Source organism: Brachionichthys hirsutus, chromosome 1, assembly GCF_040956055.1.
Source record: "Brachionichthys hirsutus isolate HB-005 chromosome 1, CSIRO-AGI_Bhir_v1, whole genome shotgun sequence".
Classification (NCBI taxonomy): domain Eukaryota; kingdom Metazoa; phylum Chordata; class Actinopteri; order Lophiiformes; family Brachionichthyidae; genus Brachionichthys; species Brachionichthys hirsutus.
The window spans coordinates 3,208,358-3,233,163 of NC_090897.1; the positions used below are offsets into that span (position 1 = coordinate 3,208,358).

A 24,806-nucleotide genomic window follows, 5' to 3' on the forward strand; every position below is an offset into this window, starting at 1 on the left:
CTCCTTTGTGGATGCAAGTGTACCCCAATATTCAGAAAAATCTCAACAATATCCGCAATCCAGATCGGATCAGGATGAAATTTGGAGTTTGATTAGCATCGGTCAATGATCAAATGAGATGTTGAGGAACAAATTAGGTATTAGCAGTCGCCCACTGGAGTGTGAATGAGTGTGTGAATGGGTGAATGTGAGGCTTAATGTAAAGCACTTTGAGCACCGTAAAGGTGTCAAAAGTGTGCAGTCCATTTGCCATTTGATTCAGGTTGTTACCGGACAGGAATAGTCCTGTTGAAAAAAGTTTCTTCTGTCATTTCTAAGTTCATTCACACGTCAAACAGTATTTCCGCACGACAGTAAAGCAGTAAGTAAAGGGAGGGGGGATTGGGGGGGTTACTCACCCATATCAGCTTGTGATCAAACACCTTCACCTGGAATTACTGCAGTCTGAGTAATCCGGTCATGAAGTTCAGAGTGATGAACTATGAGATCTTATTTTTTAAATAATGCCTCATCGTTAGTAGCTAGCATGGCCACATCGCAACCAGCTAGTACTGCTAAGAAAACACCATTTGCATAATGAGGTTTTTGAATTTGCAGATTTCCCTGTCTTATTAACCTTCCATTAACCTTTCGATAAATATCGGCAGCAGCGGGCATTATTCCCTGGGATTGCACATCGGAAGGTTTGGCCCCAATTCATCAGATCCGCTGTGGAATTCCTTATGGGTGATTAGGCCAATGATAGCGGCTCGCTTCGCCGGAGATGACGATCTCATGGATGCCGGTCAGGCCCAAGGAGATTGGAAAGCAGCTACAGAGTTTAGGACTCTGCGTGTCAACTCTCAGAGAAATTATTTGAGTGGCTTATTAATGATGGGTAAATCATCATGAGAGGAACCGGCTCTTTGCCTCAGTTTGTAGAAGAAGAAGAACCTTTTTTGTAGTGGGAGGAAGCCGTAAAACCATTCCTTCCGGTTCAGTCAGGCTCTCCCTGCACTCGATTAACTTTGTGATCCATTAAGTGGCCTGATCCCCTCAGCGGGGGCGAGCGCACCCTCCACCCTACCCTCTGAGGATTAGGGGAATCCCTTCGACATCACCAAAGAGACTCCAAGGCGAACAGTGCTGCTGACTTTCTACGAAGTGTCAGTGAAGAGAGCGGCCACTCTGCTGAGTGCGCTCAAATCAGAGTCAAAATATATAAGAAGGTTTAGTTTGAGGTTAATGTTACATGTCAGTTCACCAGAGGGTCAAACCACATGCATTTTGAAAAGTGAGGCAAAGAAATGGAATGCGGTGTGCTCATTTTTGACATCTTAAAACAATGTTGTGACATTTGAAGAGGACCGATCAAATGCCGGACGTGTACCTATATCTTTAATGGATCCCAAGTACTGTATAAAATTGAACCAAATTAACAGGGAATTGCTCAAAATGTAGCTTTTCACAAGTCAAGGTGATTAATCTTGTACGATATTCATTTAGAATTCAGAGCTTGTAATGATTGGTTCACCTTCAAAAAGACCTGCTGTCAAGATTATTTTACGAGAGCAAAAAAGTGAGTGAAAAACCAACATCCTAACAATTACACAACGTTATTTTATTTTTTTAGACTTGTTTCACATCTACACTTCAGGAATCGGTAAATTGAGTGCACTGGATTCCAGAGCTGTTCTCAGACAATCCAATCAAAGCCTGAGACCACATGGATAAAACTTTTTTTTTTTTAAGTTGCTGCGAGGCCGACTGTAAAACCAAGTTCGAATACTCTCGAGCAGCCGCAGGAACTGAACAGAAACTTTCTACATGTGTTCAGGGCGTCTTCTGTTTCATAAGAAATAAACACAATAAATAATGAGTGTGGTTTCTTCTGTTGATTTAAATCATCAAAATCCTTAGCGATATAGAAACGTACTGACGAGAGTAAGATCAGTAGAGAAGCATTTGTATTCTGATATTGTCATTAGCTGTAAATATCTTACTAATTCATGACCCGAGTGTCAAACGCACCTCATGACTATACAACAAGGCCTTTCAGCGTTGCATTAAAAATATAAACCTCAGGCTAAAGCGCAACCACACCTCGATAGAAGGACACCTATTCATTTTTAAACATCTGTGGTGAATTATTTAGCTGTCGGGTCAAGCATATAAACTACATATCCAATAATTCTCTCAAAATGATGACAAAATGCAGATTATTTTTCCTGCTATTTTCCATCTTATCAACAGAACACGGTTTAAACTAGCACTCAGCTGCAATCACTTCGTACATTAATAATTCATAGATCTCATTCCAGCCCTGTTGGTTATCTCGTGCATTTCCTGCAGAAGTGGAGTCCGAATTCATAATATTAAGTGTGATGATGCACAAGCGGAGTAGCGCTACGAATTATATGAAGCTGCAAGGCCGAAAACTTTGATTTGAACTTTTCCACATGCAAGCCAAGACAAGGTGTGAGTGTGGCATGAAATGAGGTACAGAGGAAAGGCCGATTGATATTTAATTAATGTTAGGCCTGGCTGCAGGGTCTGGTCTTATCCGCTGCGTGTCACATTCGACATGCATGGTTTACAAGCAGGCTTCTTACCACTGCAAACTTCCCACACAATAAGGAGCATCAATGTGAAGTGGTGCAAGCAAGTATTCTGCAGCAATACTCTGTAAATCTTAACAAATCCTTATTTGGGCTGCGCCAGCTCACTGCATACATTATGCATGCGATCAAACATACGTATATGAGAGCACTAAACACAACGAAATGTCAAAGGAGCGCAGAGCGCTTAAACTATGTTTCGTTTCATCTTCAGATCAAGATTTGTGTTGAGATTTCTTGCCCATTTCATTTTAAATATTTATAAGCTAAGGAAAATATAAACACCTTTGCTGTTTTGGGAAGCACTAAGTTGCAGAGGACACCTTTTCTTTTTTTTAAAACCTTCCTGTTTTATTAATGAACGTGCCCTAAAAGAAAGGATGAATCTGGTGCCGTCTGAATGGAAATGAGATTTGACAGATTCCCCATTTGCAGATCAGTTTGTTTAAACCGTCTGACATTCAGAGTACCGGTAGCTCGATTCTCTACTGCGATTGGTACGGATTCAGCTGACAGTGTGAGGCTGGAAGGACACAGCACAACACTGATTTATGTTATTTTTTATGATTTCATAAGAAGAATATTCTTTAATAGAAAGTATTGAAGACATATTGTACAGAAGAAATGAGAGGAAGGTGAGAAAAAAGCAATTGTGTTTAATTAAGTTCTTTATTTTGTCACCTATGAAACATGTTGATGATCCCACTGACAACAAAACGTCTCATCTTCTGTTTCCACATATGAAAACATCTTTTGTGAAAGATCTGCAGATTCCTTTTCACTCACGTCTCAAGGCTTCGGCGGCGCCGATTCTGAATGTGTCCACTTAACATTTGACATTAATTTAATTAGTTTGTTGTCCCTACAACATTTGCGAGCTGCAGCATCATTTCAACACTTTGGGATTTTGTTTGAACACTTGGCTGAAGGTTTAGTTAGGTGCCTGTGTCCCCGTGTGAACTTCTAACTTCTATCCTTTTTCCGGGTCAAAACATTGCCGTACTTTATTTTCTGTGGAGCCCGTTTCTAATTTAGGGTGACGAGCTAATCCCCGTCTGAAATAGTTACAGGAGGAAATCAATATTTTAGATTTCTTTGTTAACAAATACCTCAAAATATGTGCCTATGTTCATATAAAAGAAATAAAAAATAAAGGCTAAAAATGTCCGGCAGAATGCTACAAGCGCATCTGCAGGATTTTATTTGGATCCCTCTTATAAATATACAAACTCACTCAGAAATATGCCACACTACTCAACTCAGAGTATTTTTTTCTTTTATATGCTGAAGATGTCAACCCCCCACGAGACTCACTTCGCCCGTTCCCATGATGCACACCCTGTCCCACCAGGAAACGTATCAATATTCTCTTAAAGATTGATGTTTTAGTTAAGTCGTAAGTGACAACCTGAGAAACAAAGAGAATATTTAACCCACAAGCCAAACGCATTCATCTTTGTTCAAAAGCATAAACACTCGTAAATATTCTAAACTGTAAAACAACCATATGGTTCTATGGACTTTAATTAATTAATTATGCAATAACCTTATTACAGAAACAAGAGAAACTAAATCTGCTTCTGCCTCGCAGTCACAATCATGTGTGCTAGCCGGTTTCCAGCCAGGCCCCCGTGACATGCCCGTGGGATGGCGAGCGTGATAACGGATGATCTTAATGGTCAGGCCTGGACCACACATTAAGAACCCGGTCGATTGTCTGCATTACACACAGGATGTGCTGCCAACAATCAATGATAGGCTAATGTGCGAAAAGGAGTAAGCTAAATGTCAGTGTTGCTGATCAATACCGATTCATTTTCAGCGACCGCATTTCCACAAATAGGACACTTAATATTGTGCATTTGGATAATTACCACGCCAAATTAGGGATGTGTGACACTAAGCGATGGATGGTAGATGGGAAAACGCGCCACAAGGTACTAAAGGAGAAGTATGCCAGACTCTGATCGACAGCTGGGAGACGGATCTTGATATCTGCAAACTGTGGGAGGACAACTGAACCTGCAGGAGTCGGATAATCCTCTCTCTACATCCAAGACGCCAGAGATAATGGAAGTCCATCCTCTCAGATGCCCCTTCAACCACATCACTGGATGTGCTGCTAGGAGTTTAAAACGGTTTCTTTTTAGATAAATATTTAATTCTACCTACAATAATTTATTCATCTCCTAAAATTGCACTGGTATTCAAAAGCATGGCATAACTCCTCCGCTGTGTATACCGACTCAAATGCATTCTGAGACCCAAGGAGCAGAAGGTCAGCACAGATTATCATGTAGTGGGATGGAGTGACATCTCAATAGCGTTCCGTCCAATTCAGCTGAGCATAGGCCGGCTCCCTGCTGACAAGAGTCAACAAATGTCATTTCCAAGCACATTAACAAGTCTCCTAGTCAAGCATCGAGTTCAAACAAGCCAAACTGCAGGCAACCAAGGAAGGACAAACGCACACTAACACAACCTTCGGTGTAATAATCCTCAACCAAAACAGATTATCATCTCATAAAACTTTAAACGATGTCTCTGAATTATGTCTCATTTACAATTTAGAAGTTTATTCAATCGATTAATTAAGAAGCAAACATTAGACAAAGTGCTGCTTCTGTGCAAAGCTTATTTTCTAAAGGTTGTCGGGGCATTTAAAATATCATTCTACTTTTATTTTATTCATGCACATAAAAACAGACAATATGGACGTTACTCCTAAACCTTCTCTGCACTGTGACAATAGAATAAATAAAAAATAATGCAACGGCTGCTTTCTATAGTATAAGTCTAAAGGCAATTAGAGGGATAATAGATGCAATACTTTATGAAGATTTAATTTCATTTAATTGTTCAAACCGGAGAGCAAAGAAAAACATTTCAATATTCAAGTCAGCGAGGATTAATTTTCATTACAGGTATTTTTATTTCGCTGATGACTAAAAAACTATTTTCCACTACTAAAGGCTAATTTCCACATTAAATATATGGTTCTGTCAGACTTTAATTTCTGATGGTGCAATTACTGAGACAGCAAACAAACTGGGACTATTAAACAGCTCGTAAAGGCTGGCCTTATCAATGTGTTTTCACTGCATATAAAAGCACTCGCAGCATTTGTTTAATTAAAAAAAAGATTTTGAAGACATTGAAGACATTGAAACTAATACTTTAATAATAATTCTGAAATTCAAAAATTAGGAATGTGGTCTTATCCTTCGCATCCGCAGGATAGTTGAAGAAAACCTTCTGCAAAAATATCAAAACATCTCCTTTGCTCCAGTTGATCCTATTTTTTTGGATGCGTGCCTTTAGCTGCACACTCCTCCATCAGAGGCAATGAAATTAATATATGGTGTATTATTAAGAATGAAATGTTTCATCATGACTTCCTGCTTTCGGTCGTGCTTCTCATTGAGGAGACCTGCATGCGACTAGACTGAGTTGTTAACATGCTGGCGATTAAATGTAACAGAGAACAATTACATTTTGATTACGTAACATCTTTCCAAACAGCAAGACAAGAACAAAAACCAATGCGTTAAACGTCTTGCAGTGACAATGAAGAGGACAGCTGAGCGAGTATGCTAAGCAGTTTCTAAAGTTCGGGAAGCAGTGAACGAAACTTTAGATTGTGACGGAGCCTGCAGGTTGATTGCAGCTGTCTGGCAAACTTTTCAAGCTTCTCCTCACTCGAAAAAAAAAAAAAAAAACTCTCAAGGTTGATTGATTTTTGAAAGAAACTGGGATGGTGAAATCACTTGAAATGCAATGTGTTCATAAACATCTGCTGCTCACCCTGACAGGTAAAGAAAACCCATTGCGTTTGTCGTTGTAGCTTCTTTCCTCTCAAGTTTCACAGACGACTTCAGTTGTGTAGTTGGGTCCTTCATCACGGCCCCGAAACGCATTCGTGTTCGCGCTTCCAAAAGAATATGGCTGTGCACGGACAAGAACACCTGCTTGTGTGATCTGAGGAATCCGATCTCGGCATCCTTGATGCATCGTGTGGAAGTGAACTCCATTTCACTTGTTTGGTGACTTACATTCTTTCAATGCGGTGATGAATAGACTGATCTGTCAGCACAGATTGAATTCAGCCTTGTCCATATAGCATGCAGCTTTGTGATTGACTTTTGCTTCTGTAGGGCCATAAACTGGCATTTTCTCGCTGTCGCTACGGGCTATTATAGTTCTCAGAACCCCGACTAAATTTAAAAGCATCTATAAAATATTACACATAATGCTGCTGTGTATCACAGTTACAGACACTAGGAGTACGAGGGGGGGGGGGGGGGGGGTCACATAAGTTATTTTACAAAAGCGGATTTATTCAGAAATTCCACTCAAAATTCAGTATTTAAATACTAATATTATGGAATACTATGCAGGTGAGCGAAATCTGAATCTGACCGATCAAATCAGTTGCATCAAATAATAAAAAAATAAAATCCTCTGAAATGCATAAGCATATTTTTCCATGCCTAATAAAGTACACACAAATAATGTGCATGTGTTTATGCATATTAAGAGACTGTGATCTGAGGTGTGAGTCTTTGCGAGTACACAGTGCGGTGACATTCAATCACTCTGATTTGGAAAGTGGAGGACAGTGGGTCACGAGGAGGATAAATGGGACCCCCCCACGGGACGATCAAACCGAAGCTCACTGACACGTATCAGCTCTCTGATACCTGACTGATATGGCCGTGTGGTTGCAGCGCTGTTGACATAAACACTTTCTGTTCCAGATGGTTATCAGTGTCAAATGTCCTGCCTCGCATTCAAAAGGGCTCGACGTTGCTTTAGTCAAATTTAGATTTTTGATTCTCTCGTTTTTAATTGTGTGGTTTAACCACCAGATATTAGTCGGTGGGACCAAAAGGTGTTTGATCAATAGCAGGAATAGGAAGGACGTCTTTGAGGCCTGTTCAGTGGAAGACTTGAATCAATCTTAACAAATCAGTTGCAGCTAAAGCGGCTCCATAATGGCTACAATTCAAGCTCACCCAACAGGACTAATTCTAGTCAGGTTCAGGTGGTCTTGGAGAAGAGAGCAGATCAAATTGATCCGCTGTGACAATGATGTTGAGGCTAACAGGAATAAGTCTGGCTCATTTGATTAGCTTGCTTAAGGGAATGGGGTCTGAGCGTTGAATCGAGCAGCCGCCACCCTTTTGTGATGTGGGTGGGTGCACAAGGCTCTATAGCAATTCAAATATTAAAGAGCAAATATGTAGTCAGGTTCAAAACATCTCCGCAGGGAAGAGGTCAAAGGAGGTAAGCTGGAAGCGCTCAGGCTAGAAAGGTCACGCGAGAGGAAAAAAAAGTGCAGCATAAAAAGCAAGGCGCTGCATCGTGTTTCAGCAACACATCCTGCGTAACTTCGACAATGCGTGGGTTGCGGTACCAAAGGGCCCGACAGCGCTCCACTACTGTCAGCTAATGAGAAGGAAACGAGGCTTCAGACGTTTGCAGAAAACCTTTGACGTGATCAAAACTCAAAACGTCTGTTTCAACACGTCGATGGAGAGTCAGCTGTAAATTGGGTCAGGACAGAAGCAGATGGGGATGTAATTCTGTGTGTTCATAAAGCATTAGGCCCGGCAACGAGAACTGAGCATCAATAAGAAGAAGCATGTTTCCAGCAGCTGACCAAAAGCATCAATTCAGGGCTGCAGTCCAGCTTCACATGCAGCTTCACAGCAATGATGGATTTAAGTTTTAAAGGTAAAACATGGACCAAACACACACCTGAACAATAAATCGTTCACGGTCACAGTTTGAATGATCAAATTTCTAAAACATCTGTCATTTATTCCGTTTCAGTGAATCAATGCAGGCTTGGAATGAAAGAATGAATGAATAAATATATAAATAAATAAATAAATAAAAGATTTATCTAAGCCGAAGGATTCTGTGAGCATCCGTTTCAAGCCAGACAAGAATCCATTGCGAGGCCATCATTTCACGCTGTAACTTGGTGCACCATAAATCAGAACCACGATTTACCCTCAGAATGTAACATCACAAAGGACTTCTCTTTTCACGGACAGTGACAAAACCGGAGCTGCAGCGGCGGCGATGTTTGCTGCCTGGATATCAGCCCTTTCCATTATTCCCCTTCCATTAATGCTGAAGGTCAGCACAGAACATGGGTCTGACAGAATTCAGCCACCTGTTGGGCAGGTTAGGCTTTCACCGCTTCACCCAACATGTCAGCTCGTGTGCGAGTTTGCTTCAATGCATGCTTGTGTATATGGATGTATTTTCTGCCAGGCAGCGCCAGCAGACAGAGCAGTGTGTGGGTCTGTCAGGGCACATCTGAGGATGACCTTGGACTTCAGAGGATGACGGCGGGGTGAACTTTTCAGAGGATATCAAGAAGGAGACAAAACCTGCCAGTCATATGCCGCCGCGCTGGAAGCGGCAGGGGGTCGTGAAAGGTCTGCTTTCATGTTGCCACAAGCTACTCGGCCCAACGCCGACTCCGCTTCCTCTGGGAATCGCCTTGTTTTACTAGAGGAAGACAGCTCCTGCTTCTGTTTATGGCTAATTCGCAAACATTAGAATTGATTTTTTTTCTCAAAGGGTTTGATGTTATAAAATAAATGAATCATATCACTCGAGTCGCGCTGGGATAATCTGAACCGAAGCAACAAAAGAGGGTTCAGCTGCAACCTTAAAGAAGGAGGATTTCTAGGAGTGAGGCGCATGTCGGGCTGAGGTCAAAGGTCAGCACGAAACATAACAACTAATTTGAATATTGAGACAATCGCTGAGACTTCTCAACCCTTCACCACTAGTGTTAAAGTTCTTATTCAGATTTTACAATCAATATATGCAGCGTGTAACTAAAATCACATTGATTGAAGTCTTGGAAATGTATTAAATTATGTCCAAATACGGTTTTGTGCAGATGAAGCTTCAGCATCACCCCTCAATCATCATTCATAGCCCACTAGAAGTGTGTGTCGGCCTGCAGAGACCCTGCCTATGCTGCTCTGTCTTTACTTCTTCTTGTAGCGAGGTTGTAGCCCCGAGCCAACAACACCGCGCCGGTCTGGCAGGAGGCTAAAAATATAGTGGCCAAGTTACCGGTCTGTGTCATGGATGTTTAAAGAGCTGCGGTGTCAAGCTCTTCATCTGGATTCACACAGATTCTGCTCATGTGACGCCTTCCTGCAGGTTGCAGGCTTACTCATTTGCCCTTTAGAAAGTAAACCTACAATGTTCAAAGCTCAATATGGAGTTTGCATGCTCTCCCTGTGTCGGCATGGGTTCCGTTTAGGAGCTCTCGCAACCTCCCAAAGACATGCGATAGAGCTTGAGAGGTCACGCTAAATGGCCCATCGGTGTGAATGTGAGTGTGAAAGGTTGTTTGATTCTATGTGTCAGCTCTGTGAGGAAAAGGTGACCTGTCCAGGTCACGCCCCGATGTGATCCAAGTGGTATAGACTTCTGCCTCGCTCAACCCTGAAAAGGATAAATGGTGGATAACGGATTTTGAGGAGTTGTGAGTACGTACAAACAGTAGTATGTGCAGTCTGAGCACACAATATGTTGGACAATGTTTCGTTTAACAACGGACCCCGTCAAAATGGACGCAACTCGTTCCTTACAGTTAATGAGGAGCAGCTTCCTTGTGGATTAGTATTCACCGTGTCATCTAATGGGACCCGGCAGGGAAACAGTGGGGGGCCTGCCACAGATCTGTGTCGGGCCCTTTCATGAAGCAGCCGATCTAGACGGCTGCATATAAAACCTACATGTGAATTGATTACAAATATAAAATAGTACAGAGGGAACCTCGGTTTTTTCCCTTCTCTTTCGCTCAGTTTTTTGAAGAAAAATTGAAATTGTCGATTTCTCCATACGGTACGCACAACTAGATCCCAGACACGAATGGCAGGTCGACTCAAACTGAACCGGCTCGGGTAGGCTCCGCCTTCGTTCGAGCATCTTCGGTTCACTTTGGCTCCACTCGTGTGTTCGCACTTCGAAAATCCGTTCGACTTCTGAGGCACTTTAAATTCCATTTTTTTTGTTCGACCTCCGAGTCGTTGAGGTTCCACTGTATGTGTTATAAGCATGTCAACCAAGGATCATTTACATTCTGGCGTTTATGTACTCCTGAGAGACCATCATCAAACTGCTTTTCCGCTCTAAGACGAGGTTTGGACAGAAGAAGACGGCCCATGTCGTTTGGTTTCTGAGCGATCAGAGGGTGAGTCGCCTCAATGAAACACTCATCTGCGTCTTTTGATAGAGGAGAGTCTTGGTGGATGAACTGTGCGCCTGACACCAGGCTGATTATTAAAACGTCTCAACCAATGATGTGTGCTTGCCCTTTTCGCGGTTCATTAAGACAATGTGATGTCCTTCCACATGCAAGCGGCAGCTCATTAAGCCGACCGTTAAACCAGCCGTGCTATGAGAAAATGATTAAAAAACAGGAATGGGCCGTTAGAGATAATGACAACAGCGTGGTTAAAAAGCTTTGCTTAAAGAAAGAATGCAAAAAAAAAACCTGGATGAGAAAAGATAAAGAATATCTAAGTTGTAACTTCATTATGTTTACTGTAGCAAATCAAAAAGCAATTGCATTTTATTTTCATCCAAGCATAGCTTCAGTTAGAGGGGACAACAATGTTCAAAGTCTGTTTGAGATGTGTGCATCATTAGAAATCCAATTTCAGCTCCAGCCATATGTTAATACAAAGCAAATATGAATCCGGAACCTTTCATTTCTGCTCCGGGAGTTTTCTCAAGGTTCTAATGTCCCTTGGAACAGAACACATCCAATCCGGACTTTCCAGAGCTCTCCAGTTCTGGACGGATTTATTGTTGTATACGTTTAAATACCGTTTGACGACCTTTATACACAGTCTCACAGGTTGCAAATGTCAAACCCCATCAGACTCACGGCTTCACACTCTTGCAAACCATTCCCAATCTATAATGAGCAAAAATAACTAGTTCAATAAGTCACTCATATCTATCATTTCCGACAGTGGAAAGCAGATTTGAAGAAAGATACGTGATCATCCATGAGTTAACTAAGCCCACTGCGAATGGAGGAGGCCTTCATGATGAGTCACCAGAGACTGATTGCATAAAGTAATCCCAAAGTGAAGCTCAAGCCTTGAACAAACTGAGGATGAGTAAGAGGCAGAAGGGTTCATATGTTGTTGAAGATGCTTTAACGTCGAGGTTTCCTCGAATTCACTTCAGCATCCAACATTAACACAGAGCCCCCAAGACTTTACCTGAATGTTTCCCATGGGATGAAGAACCTTTACAGAAAGGACCCGGGGACTATATTTAGTTCCTGTGTGATGGATCCAAGCATAAAAATTAAAAAAAGATAGTCTCTAATCTTGCTGACAGTTTGGAAAGTTTCAAGTGGAGTGTTCAAGATGATCCACAGCTGACCGGTCAAAACAGGCAACGTGATGCTCACAAAATAAGTTATATAAAACAAATATGAGGGGAGCTGCAATGAGAAGGCTACTAGCTCCAGGCTAAACCCCCGCCGCTTTATACTTCATTATTTTAACGACAATAGGTGAAGTCATGCAAGCATTTTATTGCACCAGAATATAAAGACAATAAAGATCATTCATTAAATAATTGATCAGAAAGGTCACACTGAGTAATACGATTGCCAAACTTGACTAATTCCAGACAGAAGAATCCGTCCACAGTTTCACTGCAACTGCAAAACTGCAACCAATGAGGCAGCAGCTTTTAAATAAATGCGCCATGAAGACTTTATTCTTATCAAATGATCTGCTCTATAAGTTCTGGAGCTCGCTAATGGCAGACGGTGTCTTTTTCTGGCGATCTGTGGCAGCCGCCTCATCTGTCTAGCGATGACAGTGGCCATTTCACTAATGCGCTTGTGACTGCTTCATGTTTCATACGCCGTCCTTGCCGTTGACCTCTGCTGTCTCCCGCTGCGGTGGCGGGTGATGGACTTGGAGTGGGTAGAATGTGTGTGATGTTTCAGTCTTGATACAAACGGTTTTATCCTTCCTTGGCTTGCTCGTACAACAATATCACAACCATTCATGTCCCTGGCCGCATTTGTCCGTTACCGGGTCGCGGGTCATGCTGGAGCCTATCCCAGCAGTCAACGGGCGAGAGGCGGGGCACACCCTGGACACCCGGAGAGAACCCACGCAAACATGGGGAGAACATGCAAACTCCGATCTCGCAACCAGTTGAGCGGAACCGTAATGTGTGGCGGTCGCCAGTGGATGTTGCCTTTCCTGGGTTTTTGTTGTTGTTTATTTCTTTTTTTCTTTCTATCCCCAGCATATTATGAGGCATTCTGCTACTTTGCCCCTTCCGTTGCAATTATTCTCCCCTCCAGTTACATCTTCACAGCTATTTTGTTCCATTCGAAATGGCCTCTCCTCCTGTTATTCCGGTTAATGGCTTGCATCTAGATGACGCGACTGATGGGACTGATGGTTGCTCTGAGAGCATCTTTTAATGGTTTTCTCTACAAAAGCATTGGGTGTGTGTATATACAATATATATAGATATATATACTCAACTGAGCAAGATTTGCTCATAAGACTGTGCTATTTTGACGTATACAAGTATAGTATGGGCTGTATTATTTAGAAAATTATGTTCTTAAGAAACTCTCTTGTGAATTTCCTGCTATTAATTAGATGAATGGAAAAATGTCATTAGGTGATAAACAGACAACCTCAGCGTCGACCCAGCCAGGCTCAATGGTCAAAGGCAGAATAACTCACTGCTATGAGTTATTTTGATCCCATTATCACCGGCACAGAGGAGGGCAGAAGTCATAGCAGATAGCCTAATTATATCTCACATTGTAATGAGGATAAAGGCATGTCTAATAGACACAGAAAAGTATTACAGTGCCTGTTTGGGAAAACTCAAAACGCCTCCCAGTGACAGGCCTATTACTGGAGCCGACATGTCCGACAAAGGGGCCTCAATGTACCGTAATTTCCCGCCACTCGGATTGGAACACAGCACTCGGAAAATTATGACAGAAAATTGGTTTGTGTGCTGCCGTGCCAATTATCGCTTGACATTAGACAGTGGAGGTGTTCTACATGCAGCAGCTGCATGCAGTACATTTAACACTAGCCTGCGAGGCAGAAGCTCAACAACATCAAACAGCCTCCTGCTGCGACACCGCTAATTAATAAGAGTCCTGGAAAAGGAGCCTCTTCTCTCCTCCTCATTGTATTTACTTGATAGGAATCGATTTTTGTCTCCACCGCTGCCACAGTGTCTGATGGATGTATTTTTTTGCAGCACTAATGCAAGCAGTCACATCCCAGCCCTACATGCATGTAGGACTGGGAGCATGAGGTAGCTTTATTAGTAGATGTCCACTACAAGCTGTGTTGGCAGGTCACAGATATCTAAAGATTTATATGTATTTCTTTATTTTAAAAAGGAAGACTGTTTGTGCAAGTGATCTGGGTTTAGCTGAAACATGTATTTAATGAATTATAGTAAAAACTTTGTGTGCCAAGAAAATGAATACTTAAGGTTCTGATAATCTTCATGCAGCTGCACCAGCAAGGACAGAAATTTCAATTATTCAGTGAAATATTTAAGTGAGTTCCAGACGATGGATCCCATAATAATGAATCACTGACTTTGCCTCTAGCGCCATCAGGGGGATGGCATGGTGGCGGCTGAGGGAACGTCTCGCTGCTCTTTGATGGATTGCTATAAAATTTGGTGTGAGCATTTACGTCCTCCTCCGAATGTAATGAAAACGGATTCTCTGAATTTTTCATCTAACGGCGTCATAAGTTTCCATTCAACACCTGGAAAACTTCAGATATGTCCCGGTCAGCCTCATTTTCCGGCCACTTTCCTTAACATAGAGCAAAGTTACCGACTGAACACTGTATAAGCTTATTATAGGCTAAGAAGAAAACAATATAATCATATATTCCTTAGGAACAACTCTTTTAATGGAAAGATATGTTACCATTTGAATCCCAGTCAGACCTTTCTCTTAAATCTATTTTATTCCCGATTAGAATTTCATTGGGTGCCAGCTTAAAAAAGACCAATGCTCTGAGGTGAATTTCATTCAATTATTTAATAAAAATGGGAATTGCGCGCACACACACACACACACACACACAGAGCAGGCACATCCATATAATAATTCTAAATACAGTGCAATTACTGAACATGATTTTACCATAAATGCATGGTGAACAAGCTACAATACAACTCATAAGCTAACATTTTTACTGTTATTATATTTTCCAAAAGGTTGTCAGGTCTGCATCGAGCCAAGTTAATTACAATTCCTGCCGGTCTATTTATAGCTTTGCAAAGGACTTGGAAGGATCCGACTCCTCCTGCAATCTCCCAGAGCATACTTTTTAGCAAGCTACACACTACTGCCCCTTGTGTTCAGATGTAGGCACTGCCCATTCAACTCCTGCGGCTCTACATTTTGGCAGATTTCAAAGTGACAAATCATAACAGATCTCTTGGATGTCAAAATGTGAACCGGCTACATAAATATTTGACAATTAACAGATCTTCTGCACCTGCTTCACATCCACGTCTCGTCACTGTGAGCAGGCCGTCATTGGTATTTACAGTGTTGTGCCAACGCGCAGGCTTGAATAGCCGCTGGTGTGACAGAAATTTACTGTAATGATGGAAGACATTGAGAAGCCTCATTACCTACTATGGATGTTTCGTCGTAATTACATTTATATGGCCCAGGATGACACCTATGATCTTATTTCTGGACACCTCTCGCTTTAAAGTTTAAAGGAAAAGCATCATGCAAAAACCTCCACTGACAGGCCGTGCATAATTCTTCAATGCTTACTTGGATTTCACTTAAATATAGAATTGTCTGCTAATTCTGCCCATAGGGTCAGGCAGGGGTAGCTGGTGAAGAGGAGCACCCTGAACCAAATACTAACCTGGTGTATTTACTGAACAGTAAATGAAACTCTCTGCAGATAAACCACTCGCATTGTTGCTTCTTGTCACACACAGAGGATTCTCACGCAACAGTAATTCTACTTAATGAGGATAATCCCTTAAATCAGGCTGGCATTGTCGGTGTTGAGTGTCTTTCTATTTATTTTCTTATCATCGCCATCTATCATCAGCATGTTCTGCTGATAAACATCAAGAAGGGAGAGGAGAAGGATTATGGATAATTGCAGAGAAAGAATTCAAATTAAATCAGATATGGTATTTAAGTATCTGGCACTAAGACGGCAACATCGCCCATTTGCTTTGATAGACTGGCGTGCTTTGCATAAAATGGAACTAGAACAGTTTTGGAACCCCAACATAGTCCAGTAATTAAAATGTTATAATATAAGCACAGTGACAAAGATCCAAAACAAAACACCGCGTCGCCATTGTTCTCACTTCTCTCTCATGCTTCCTGTCATTTTATTTGTTGTGAATAATTCCACACTGTTGCTCTGTGTTTGTTGAAGATGTGTTTAATGAGATGTTATTAGCACTTTGGTTTGATCTCACCTTCACCGACTCTTTTATTCAGCTCTCTGGTTGCATTTCGGGCTCTGTAAATGCGTGTAATACGGCGTTCCTTTCTGTTTGACTGGCACACATTACATAACAGTGATGTTCACTCTTGGCCCCAGAAAGCTTAAGAATCATTATTTCTATGCATTACGGTCGCATGTGGCTATATTCTCCTTTGCACATTTCCTCTGTAAACATACAGAGGCCTGCTCTTATCCAAGATGGCATCAAGGCGTTTTATGTTCTGACCGTGTTAAATGTTTTATTAGGTTGAGGCAGAAAAGCAGCTCAATTTGGTTGAGGGAAGCTTTAACATGAAGTCAGTGCACCATCATCATCGTCAGGGTTACGATGAAGAAGCGTATGGATAAATCATGGTCATGATTTAACTTTGACGTTTTGTTGGCCCACCCATCGATCACAACCTTCTCCCTGTGAGTATTCGATTATTTTTACTCTAATTTCGCCTGATTCCCTCCTTTTTTTCTCCAGCATAATCATCACAGTAACAATAGAGGGGCTCATTACTTGTGGAAAGATGAGCATCAATCCTGCTGATGATATTGGTCTTCATCAGAGAGTTTTTGCTGAATGCAAAAAACAGGCCTGATGTAATGCACCAGTTCCAGTAAGGCTGATGTCCTGATGTCCTTCATACGTGTTACATACATTACGTATATGTAACCTGGGACCAAATGCAAAATTGAAATCATAGCTGGACAAACTATAATAGGTCTTAAGTCTCCAATACTAAGCTAAACACGCAGCCCCACTGCACAAGTGTGGAGCATGTCAAGCAATTTTCCCGTCGCGACTTCAAAATGTGTTCTTTCTATGTTTCTGCTGGCTTTAATGAAAGTGAAACTCGGTAAGCAAAGTCGCTACGAGCATATACGACTATTTAATATATTTAAGATTGAAGCGCAGCGCCAATATTTACTACCCTGATGCAAATATCAAACCGTAAAGAGAAGAAATCAAAGTCGCTGTTGCTCCTTGTCGCGCACGCGGGACTCGCACAACACAGTAATTCGACTTAAAACAGATAATCCCTTAAATCAGGCTGGCATTAAGCGCCTCTCTATTTTCTTATCATTATGATCTATCTTCAGCTTCTCCTGCTGATAAACATGGAAAGGATGCTGAGTGACTGTACGAGACTGACTATAGAATGAAACATAAAACATATCAAACAGTTCTGTATAGTACAGAAAAGAGTTTTTGATTGGGCCTTTGTGGATTTCTTTTATCCAGTGCTGCGGTTGGTAGATGCTTCTGGTTCTATTTAATACTGTATGTCAGTCTCGTTTGCTTTCGTAATGAAATAAAACCTGACCGCGTTTACGAATAGTCGCCATGATGCACCTCGCCGATGGACTCTCACATGAGCTGAATGATCTGCTCTTAAATCATTTACCTGCCGTTCATAGTCGATGCAATTTAGCCTGACCTGCTTCTTCTGATATAAATTGTGACGGCGATTCATTTCTATATGAGGCAACTATACACAAAGCAAATTCTATATATTCTACAGCTGAACAAGATGACCTGGCAATCTGTGTTGTGGTCACGTGCTCATTATTGCCAGGCCAGAGGGGAGGAAAGTTAGACAGGAATACATGTCTGACAAATTACTACAAAATGAAATGTTTATTTTATTGATAGGAGCGTTTTTCTTTTTTCAGATCGGACGCTCCTATCGGCAGGAAAGTGTCTTTGATGGGTTTTAATGATAAAGATTCATTCTCCTCCCCCTGACAACTTTATTACTGCATCATTTATTGTTTTTTTGCTTGTGTATTTGTACACATATTAAATAAAACCAACACAACAGCACTAGACAGCCAAAACCAAATGTAAAAAATGTATGATGTTGCAGAGATCTGGTTCGGGTCGGGCAACATCAGCATCTCCACGAATGTCGTGTGGGAGGGGTCGTGCTCGACAGAGGTCACACGTGACAGTGGGTTGTAGACACAGGAGGCGGGTTGATCCGGCCTACGACGAGGAAAGGTTCCCTACTGCAATGAGTGATAAATGCCAGCGCCACCCCGCAGCCTGAGACGAGTGATTGTTAGCCGCCTCGCAGAGCCGGAGCCGACAAGCAGTAAAGGAAACATTTACACGAATTGAACGGCTTGTTTGCATGACCCCCAGCTTCCGCGCTGTCACCACGGGCAAAATGAAGGAGGTGATTAATCAGGTTGTTAGCATGTTTGATAGAGAGGAGGAGAGGAGAGGATAGCGTGAAAGGGAGCAAAAATGAAGGGGCGAGCGCCGCTGCTGTGATCCTCTGGGGAACATTAATTTTTTAAGTAACGGGCCATGATTGCCACGGTGTCCCCATAGCAACTATTATCTTTAATGACTGTTATTATGGCTGTCATAAAATGGCGGCTGGAGCATATCTTATTAAAATAGAGTGTTCATTCATCAAATAGTCACAAACTTAATTTTACATTCCGCAAAAAAGAAGGGGGGTGAGAGATAAAAGGCAGAATTGAATACATGAATTAAAAATGTGAATCCATAAGAATACACAGCATGTATGCCATGTGGCTGGCGCATGCTTTATGAAGCAGACTTCAATAGTTAGCGACAACGTGTAAATCAACCTTCCTAAACAAAGAGAAGCGAGGCTTTGTTTCTCCATACAGGCCGATCTAAACACTAACACGTCAATAGAATTAATACAAGTGAAAATTAAAAGCACAACAAATGCTATCACGCATCCAAACGTGAATCAACATTCCCGTTGCATCCATTCTCATTAAAGTATCATCACGTCCGTTTATTGGTTATCAGCCAAATGAAAAGACGAGACTTACATTTGGAGACTCTGGGGGATTTCCTCTTGTCCTCGCCTCCACCTGAACCGCCACAGCCATCCTCGTCGTCGCAGTCACCGCTGTAGCGCCCTTCTGCGTCTCCACTTCCTGTCTCAATCTGGTCCAACGAACCCAGTTTAGGAATGGACTTTCCCTGCAGCAGCTGTTTGTGAAACAGAGCAAAACACATTTCTAACAGAAATAAAGTATATTGGTTCGAGGCGCCACATGATGCATTAATTATAGTCTATCATATAAGATGCTCGGTCATCATAAGTAATGAAAAATGTTCAATATGCATCATGAAAAGTTTGATTACACAAGCTTTGAATATTTAAAATGAATAAATTAAATAAATAAATGTGTAACTGGTGAATTAATATTCCCCTAACTGACTATGACCATCAAGCTTTGCATTGATTGCCACCAACCTTACAAATTACACTTAAATGAGTCTAAGGTATGAGCTGCAACGCTCGGCCTCCCCGGCTGCAGCGACCCGCAGGGCAGCAGAACTTTCTGTGGAATCGCCGTGCAGTAGAATCTCAATCAAACACTTTGTGAACTCGGCACCGAGGGAAACACACACGCTAATTGGTTCATTTAAATTCATGGTGCGTCAACTGGAAACAAGAACGACTGCTTTGTTTGATCAGAAAGGTGCTGTCCATGTTAATTAGTTACTGTTGTGGTTCAGTGCACGGAAGCAACAGTGTCAGGGTTGCTGCTGTGGCTGAGCTGGGAAATATCTTTCACGGTAATTAGCCTGTCTGAGCTCCTCAATGGTGACAGGCCAGGAGATGGAAAGCACTGAGATTTGGGGACAATGATATGGTGTATATGTACTCATTAAAATATATATACATTTTATGAATCATGTGGAATAATGAGTTTCTGCCTTGGCTGACATTATCCAGAATTGGAACATTAGAGTCCAGGAGGTCGAGCGCTCAGGATTCTCAGGACACTGTGGGCACTGAGGGGAAACGGTACCCTGCATTAATTAGCCTGCATCGGTGGGACAATATGCAACCTGAGAATAAGATCTGCTTAGAGTAGAGCTTTACTTTATTATGGCTGTTATCTATTATGGCATTATAAAAACACTGTTACACGTTGTCAAAAAAAACAACTTTTGAATCAAATTACAGCAATCTGTAAATGCTTTAAAAAAAACGGTTTTGCAGAATTTAGTACAGTAGGATAAATTATGTTTTAACTGTAGCAGCAACTCGAGAATTCATGCTGTGTGGTATTGTGCTGAGTTCAGTTAGTCCTTCAGGTCTCTATCTGTACTTAGAAGCCCCGAGGAAACCGCATTGCACTACTGCCTCGCAGCAAGAAGTTCCCTGGTTCAAATCCACCTGAGGACCCGGGACGTTCTGCGTGCTCAGCATATTACTCTGTCGGGCTACTCTGACTTCCACAACAACCCAGCAACATGGTTATATTTATATTCAGGGAAACTGGAAAATTTCATCTCATTTGAGTTTTAGCAGTCGATCTATTGCTGCTAATCAATAAGACCACCAATCACAATCATTGAGAAGAAACATTGCTGATGAATTGTGGCCGACCAATGAATAGCGTTAGGAAACCCTCTGTCTCAAAACTAAGGAAAAACATGTCAATCAGGAAGAAGTCACTACCTTTGGTTGTGTTTGTGAACACACACACACTTAATAAAGTTATGCCTCACTTCTTTCTCCCTAGCTGGGAGGCAGGCGCGCCGACTCGATGCCCCTTCAGGTAGGAACCCGCTCTGAGGCAAACGCCCTTGAGCGGGCCTGTGGCTGTTACTACAGCGTGTCGGAGTCATGACCACATAACCCTAATTATTATTCTCGCAAACAAAACTGGCCCCCCCACACACACACTAGTGTCCAGAAGGGCTTTTTGCTGCACCAATTAAAGACAATGTTTTTCAAAGAGTGCTTATACACTTAAAATGACAGAAAGCAGCTTGTCTGATCATTAAAGGAAAACATTCATGCACCTATATATCAACATTAACTACAAAGTTAATACGATGATATAACAATGCAGGGACCAGCAGAGGTGCAGGTTTCTGCAGCTATGGCTCTTTAAATCAGGCGACACATCCTGTTCAGGTGGGTAGACCTTTTTTGCCAATAGCTTCACTAGATTTATGACCTATATGACAAGTATCCAATAGGAGCCTGACATTGATGAGAGGTGGCGACAAGTTCGCTGTCAAGAAAAATGGTGGAAAATAGAGTTGATTTCCTGCCTTTCTGATTTGCCAGTCTGGTCCACCCTCCGAATATATCAAGATTCTCCCAAGCGGAACGCGTCGTCATAGATGGATAAGGAGAATATTGGAATATTCTGATGATGGATTTTGAGCTGCTCTTTAATACTTAGAGAGGGTGAGTAAATTACAAAGGATAATCTGGATTATTTTGGCAGTGGGCAGTCAAATAAATGCACAGGTATCCGTGACATCTTCGGTGTACATTTCAACAGCTCTCCGCTAGAGTTGCTGTTTGATTGATGGCTGGATTCACATTTGGAGTGGGGGGGAAAGAATCTCTGCTGTTTTTAATAAAATACAGACAAAGCAACGATGGCAACAGGATATAAGAGAGAAACCAACAACCAGAGCAAAAGCAAAGCCATAAAACGAGAAGTCTAGGAACAATTACCAAGCACCTGGGGCTTATACTATAAAACACTTCTATAAATAAACATATGCATGTTTTAGAAGTCAGGAAACATCGTGTCCTTCCAGACCAAAGAGGAAAAGGACCTTTCAGATTCTTGCAAGCACAAAGTTCAGAAGCATCTGTGATGGTATGGCGGAGCGTTCGTGTCCACGGCACTAATAATGCCGACAGCTGCAGGTTTTACAAGAATATCGGCTGCCATCCAGACATATTTTTTCTCACCCATATCATCAGCCACAGCGTGGCTACAGAGGAAAAGAATCCCAGCATCCATCTGCAGTCCAGGCCTGTCCTCCCCACTGAAAATGTTTGAGACGTCCAAATGTTTTCGAAACATCTGGGAGATATCAATGAGCATGCATTTATTAGAAAACAATGAAGCTAAGCAGATTGTACATTAAACATCTTATTCTTACCGTCTGTCCCTAAAGTCCAGAGTGAATTGATTTAAAAAGCATTTCACTATGCTGCTCGGAATCAGTTCCAAAATGACCCGACTCTGAGAGAGAGTCTCGCCAGCCTTCAAAGCAACCAAAGGATTGAACGCCGGCCGATCCGGCTGTAAAGGTTTCATACGTCTCACCGAGCCCCTCCTCAATCCTCGACACCGATGTCCGCCGTTGAATTTTGATGAATCCCTTAACATAACAATTTTATGGATTTTATAAATGTATCATTTCTATACCTTTATGTTTTAACCGCGTCTATTCACACCGATGCCTGTCCGGCCCGGATGCTTCGGACTACATCCTCATCATTATATAGAATTTTGCTTTAACTCGGGGGGGGGGGGGGTTAACACCAGGGAAGCTAAGGCTTCAACACCAGGGAATATTCTGACAGGGTGCATTTATGTATATGATATAGCAGTTTTGACTGCACAACACTGGCAGCAACACACAATAAAGCTATAGCGTCAAAGATTCATTGGCACAGACTTGATTCAGCGTGAGGATCCCTACGTTACCCACTGCATGAGGAAAGCCTAAAGCATCACAATGGATGCCTGTCAACCAGCACACACACTCCTCACTGCTGCATCTGTGGAACGTAGCAAAGCACTCAATCACAAAACTGGCCATTTCAGAGACAATCTCTTCCCGCAGGTAAGCTGAGAAATGAACATGTAAAAATCACACACGAACGCTGTGCCTGCCTTGCTTCCGGTTACGGTTCTGTGTATTTTTCCAAGGCATCACTTCATTAAGGTTACTTTATTTGTACCCGGAGGTAGACTTGTGATTATACTGTTTTTAAAGATTTATAGTGCCACCGAGGGGGAACTGCATTTAATTTGCTACCACAAATGAACCTGATGAGGACTTGCGCGTCTGGAGTCACAATGAAGCAGGAGAAGGTGAAATATAACCTTAACTGAACACAGTTTTGTATTATATATATATTATATATAAGGTACAGAAAAACTAAGCCTATATAATTCCTCACATTTTCATTAAGCTGTGAATGTATGGCCTCAAGCCATCGTATAGCCCATAGCTGCATCTATAGTAAAATAACAGAAGGGTGACTTTGCTTTTCTGTGTCATCATCACTGGTTTAATTTTCTTTTTTTTGCAGCCTCTATTTTACGGTCAATTAGAATGTACGGTACATGTACATACTGTATGAGGTAGAATTCCCAGTGTCGTGTGGTTAAAATGAATCACGCCTTCAGCCATCCAAGAGGTGAATCAAGCCGGGTGTGGATTTTTTAGATCATTATTCTCTTTGAGCACGTTAGAAGGCTTTCACAGAGGAGAAACTTGTCAAGACGCGAGTCAGCCTCCGAGACGCAAACTGTCATTTTCCATCGCTCTAACGAAAGCCGCGGCGCTGACAGCAAGTTTATCCACAACCAGTGCAGCAGCAGCAGCAGCAGCAGCAAAGCTGCAGGTCAGCGCGTGAGAGGGAAAGAGATATCCCAATATAAAGTCATTTAGGAATCCTATTTACATCAAACCCTTGTCCTACCATTAAATATCTGCTAATGCTGGTGATTTCCAAATGATAATGAGCCAAAAATCTTCAATGCCATCCAATAATAAGAATAAAAAGCTAATATTTGCACTTGCTTAAGGGCTTATGGAGGTTCATGCATGTACAGCGCTGATCCATCGCACTTCACAGATTCCTTTCTCGTAGCAGTGCTGAATCAATAAAACCAAATGAATTTACATTATGCATCATTCTCAGTGCATGTGGTTTGTTAAATATCTCTTTGGGAGAGGATGATGGTTAAACGTCTTTACTGGTCTTCTACGTTTAACGGCACGTGCAAACAGGAGCACAACAAGTAAAACGTGAATATATGCTCAGTGGTAATTCTGTGGACTAACAGGAAATGGGGACATGAATAATTCAAAAGCAAAACTACTGGTCAACAACCGCATCAATGACCAGTAAATAATTCAGCCGACAGCAGACTGGATGAGGAGCTGCTTGCTCCTGATTCTGATTGAGAGACGCGGGGACAGGGCCTACTTAAAGATTCTTGATGGGTTTCAGCACATCAAGAGAAGAGGCCGGGCAAGGAGGAGGAGAGGCAACAAATAATTCATGGGACAGAGCTGCTGATGAGCCTGAGGATGAAATCTTGATTTCGTACACTCAGATTGCAGAATGAAATTGTCAATAGCTGGATTCCTATTTTTATTTTGTGTGTGTGTGTGTGTGTGTGTGTGTGTGTGTTCTGTTTTCCTGCAGTCGTTGCCGTGCAATAGTAATGATACATTTGTTTGGCTCTTTGGAATCAAGGGGCACTTTGCATACTTACTGTATGTTAGCGATGTTTACATAGATGCATCTTATGAGGGCATACAGTATAATAGCATCTTTTGCTCCATCTATATGTCCGTGTGCATACATTTTAGTTTTTCTCACAGGTCATTCATGTAATTTTTATTGAAGATTCATTATATTTAAGAAGTGCACCCATACTAAAGTGATTTATAGAAGCAATATGTTATTATGTCGTGCCCACCCAGATGTGCACACACTCACTCATATGCAAATGAATAAGCGTGTGCAATGGCATGTAACTATGTATGTATTAAATTGATGTTCTTGCTGATTTTGAGGTTTGGTGCCATTAACTCGCAACACTGTTACACTCAGAACTGAACTACCACCGATAAATAGATTTAAAA

At 41.8% G+C, this 24,806-nt stretch overlaps 1 protein-coding gene across 1 annotated transcript in view; it reads right to left on the bottom strand.

The window, feature by feature from the left end:
- gpc5a (glypican 5a) overlaps window positions 1-24,806 on the bottom strand; it is a 70,455-nt gene that overhangs the window by 8,066 nt on the left and 37,583 nt on the right. The window contains exon 8 of the mRNA XM_068740931.1: window positions 18,974-19,136. Coding sequence (XP_068597032.1) covers window positions 18,974-19,136 — 163 coding nt within the window. The remainder of the gene's footprint in view (window positions 1-18,973; window positions 19,137-24,806) is intronic.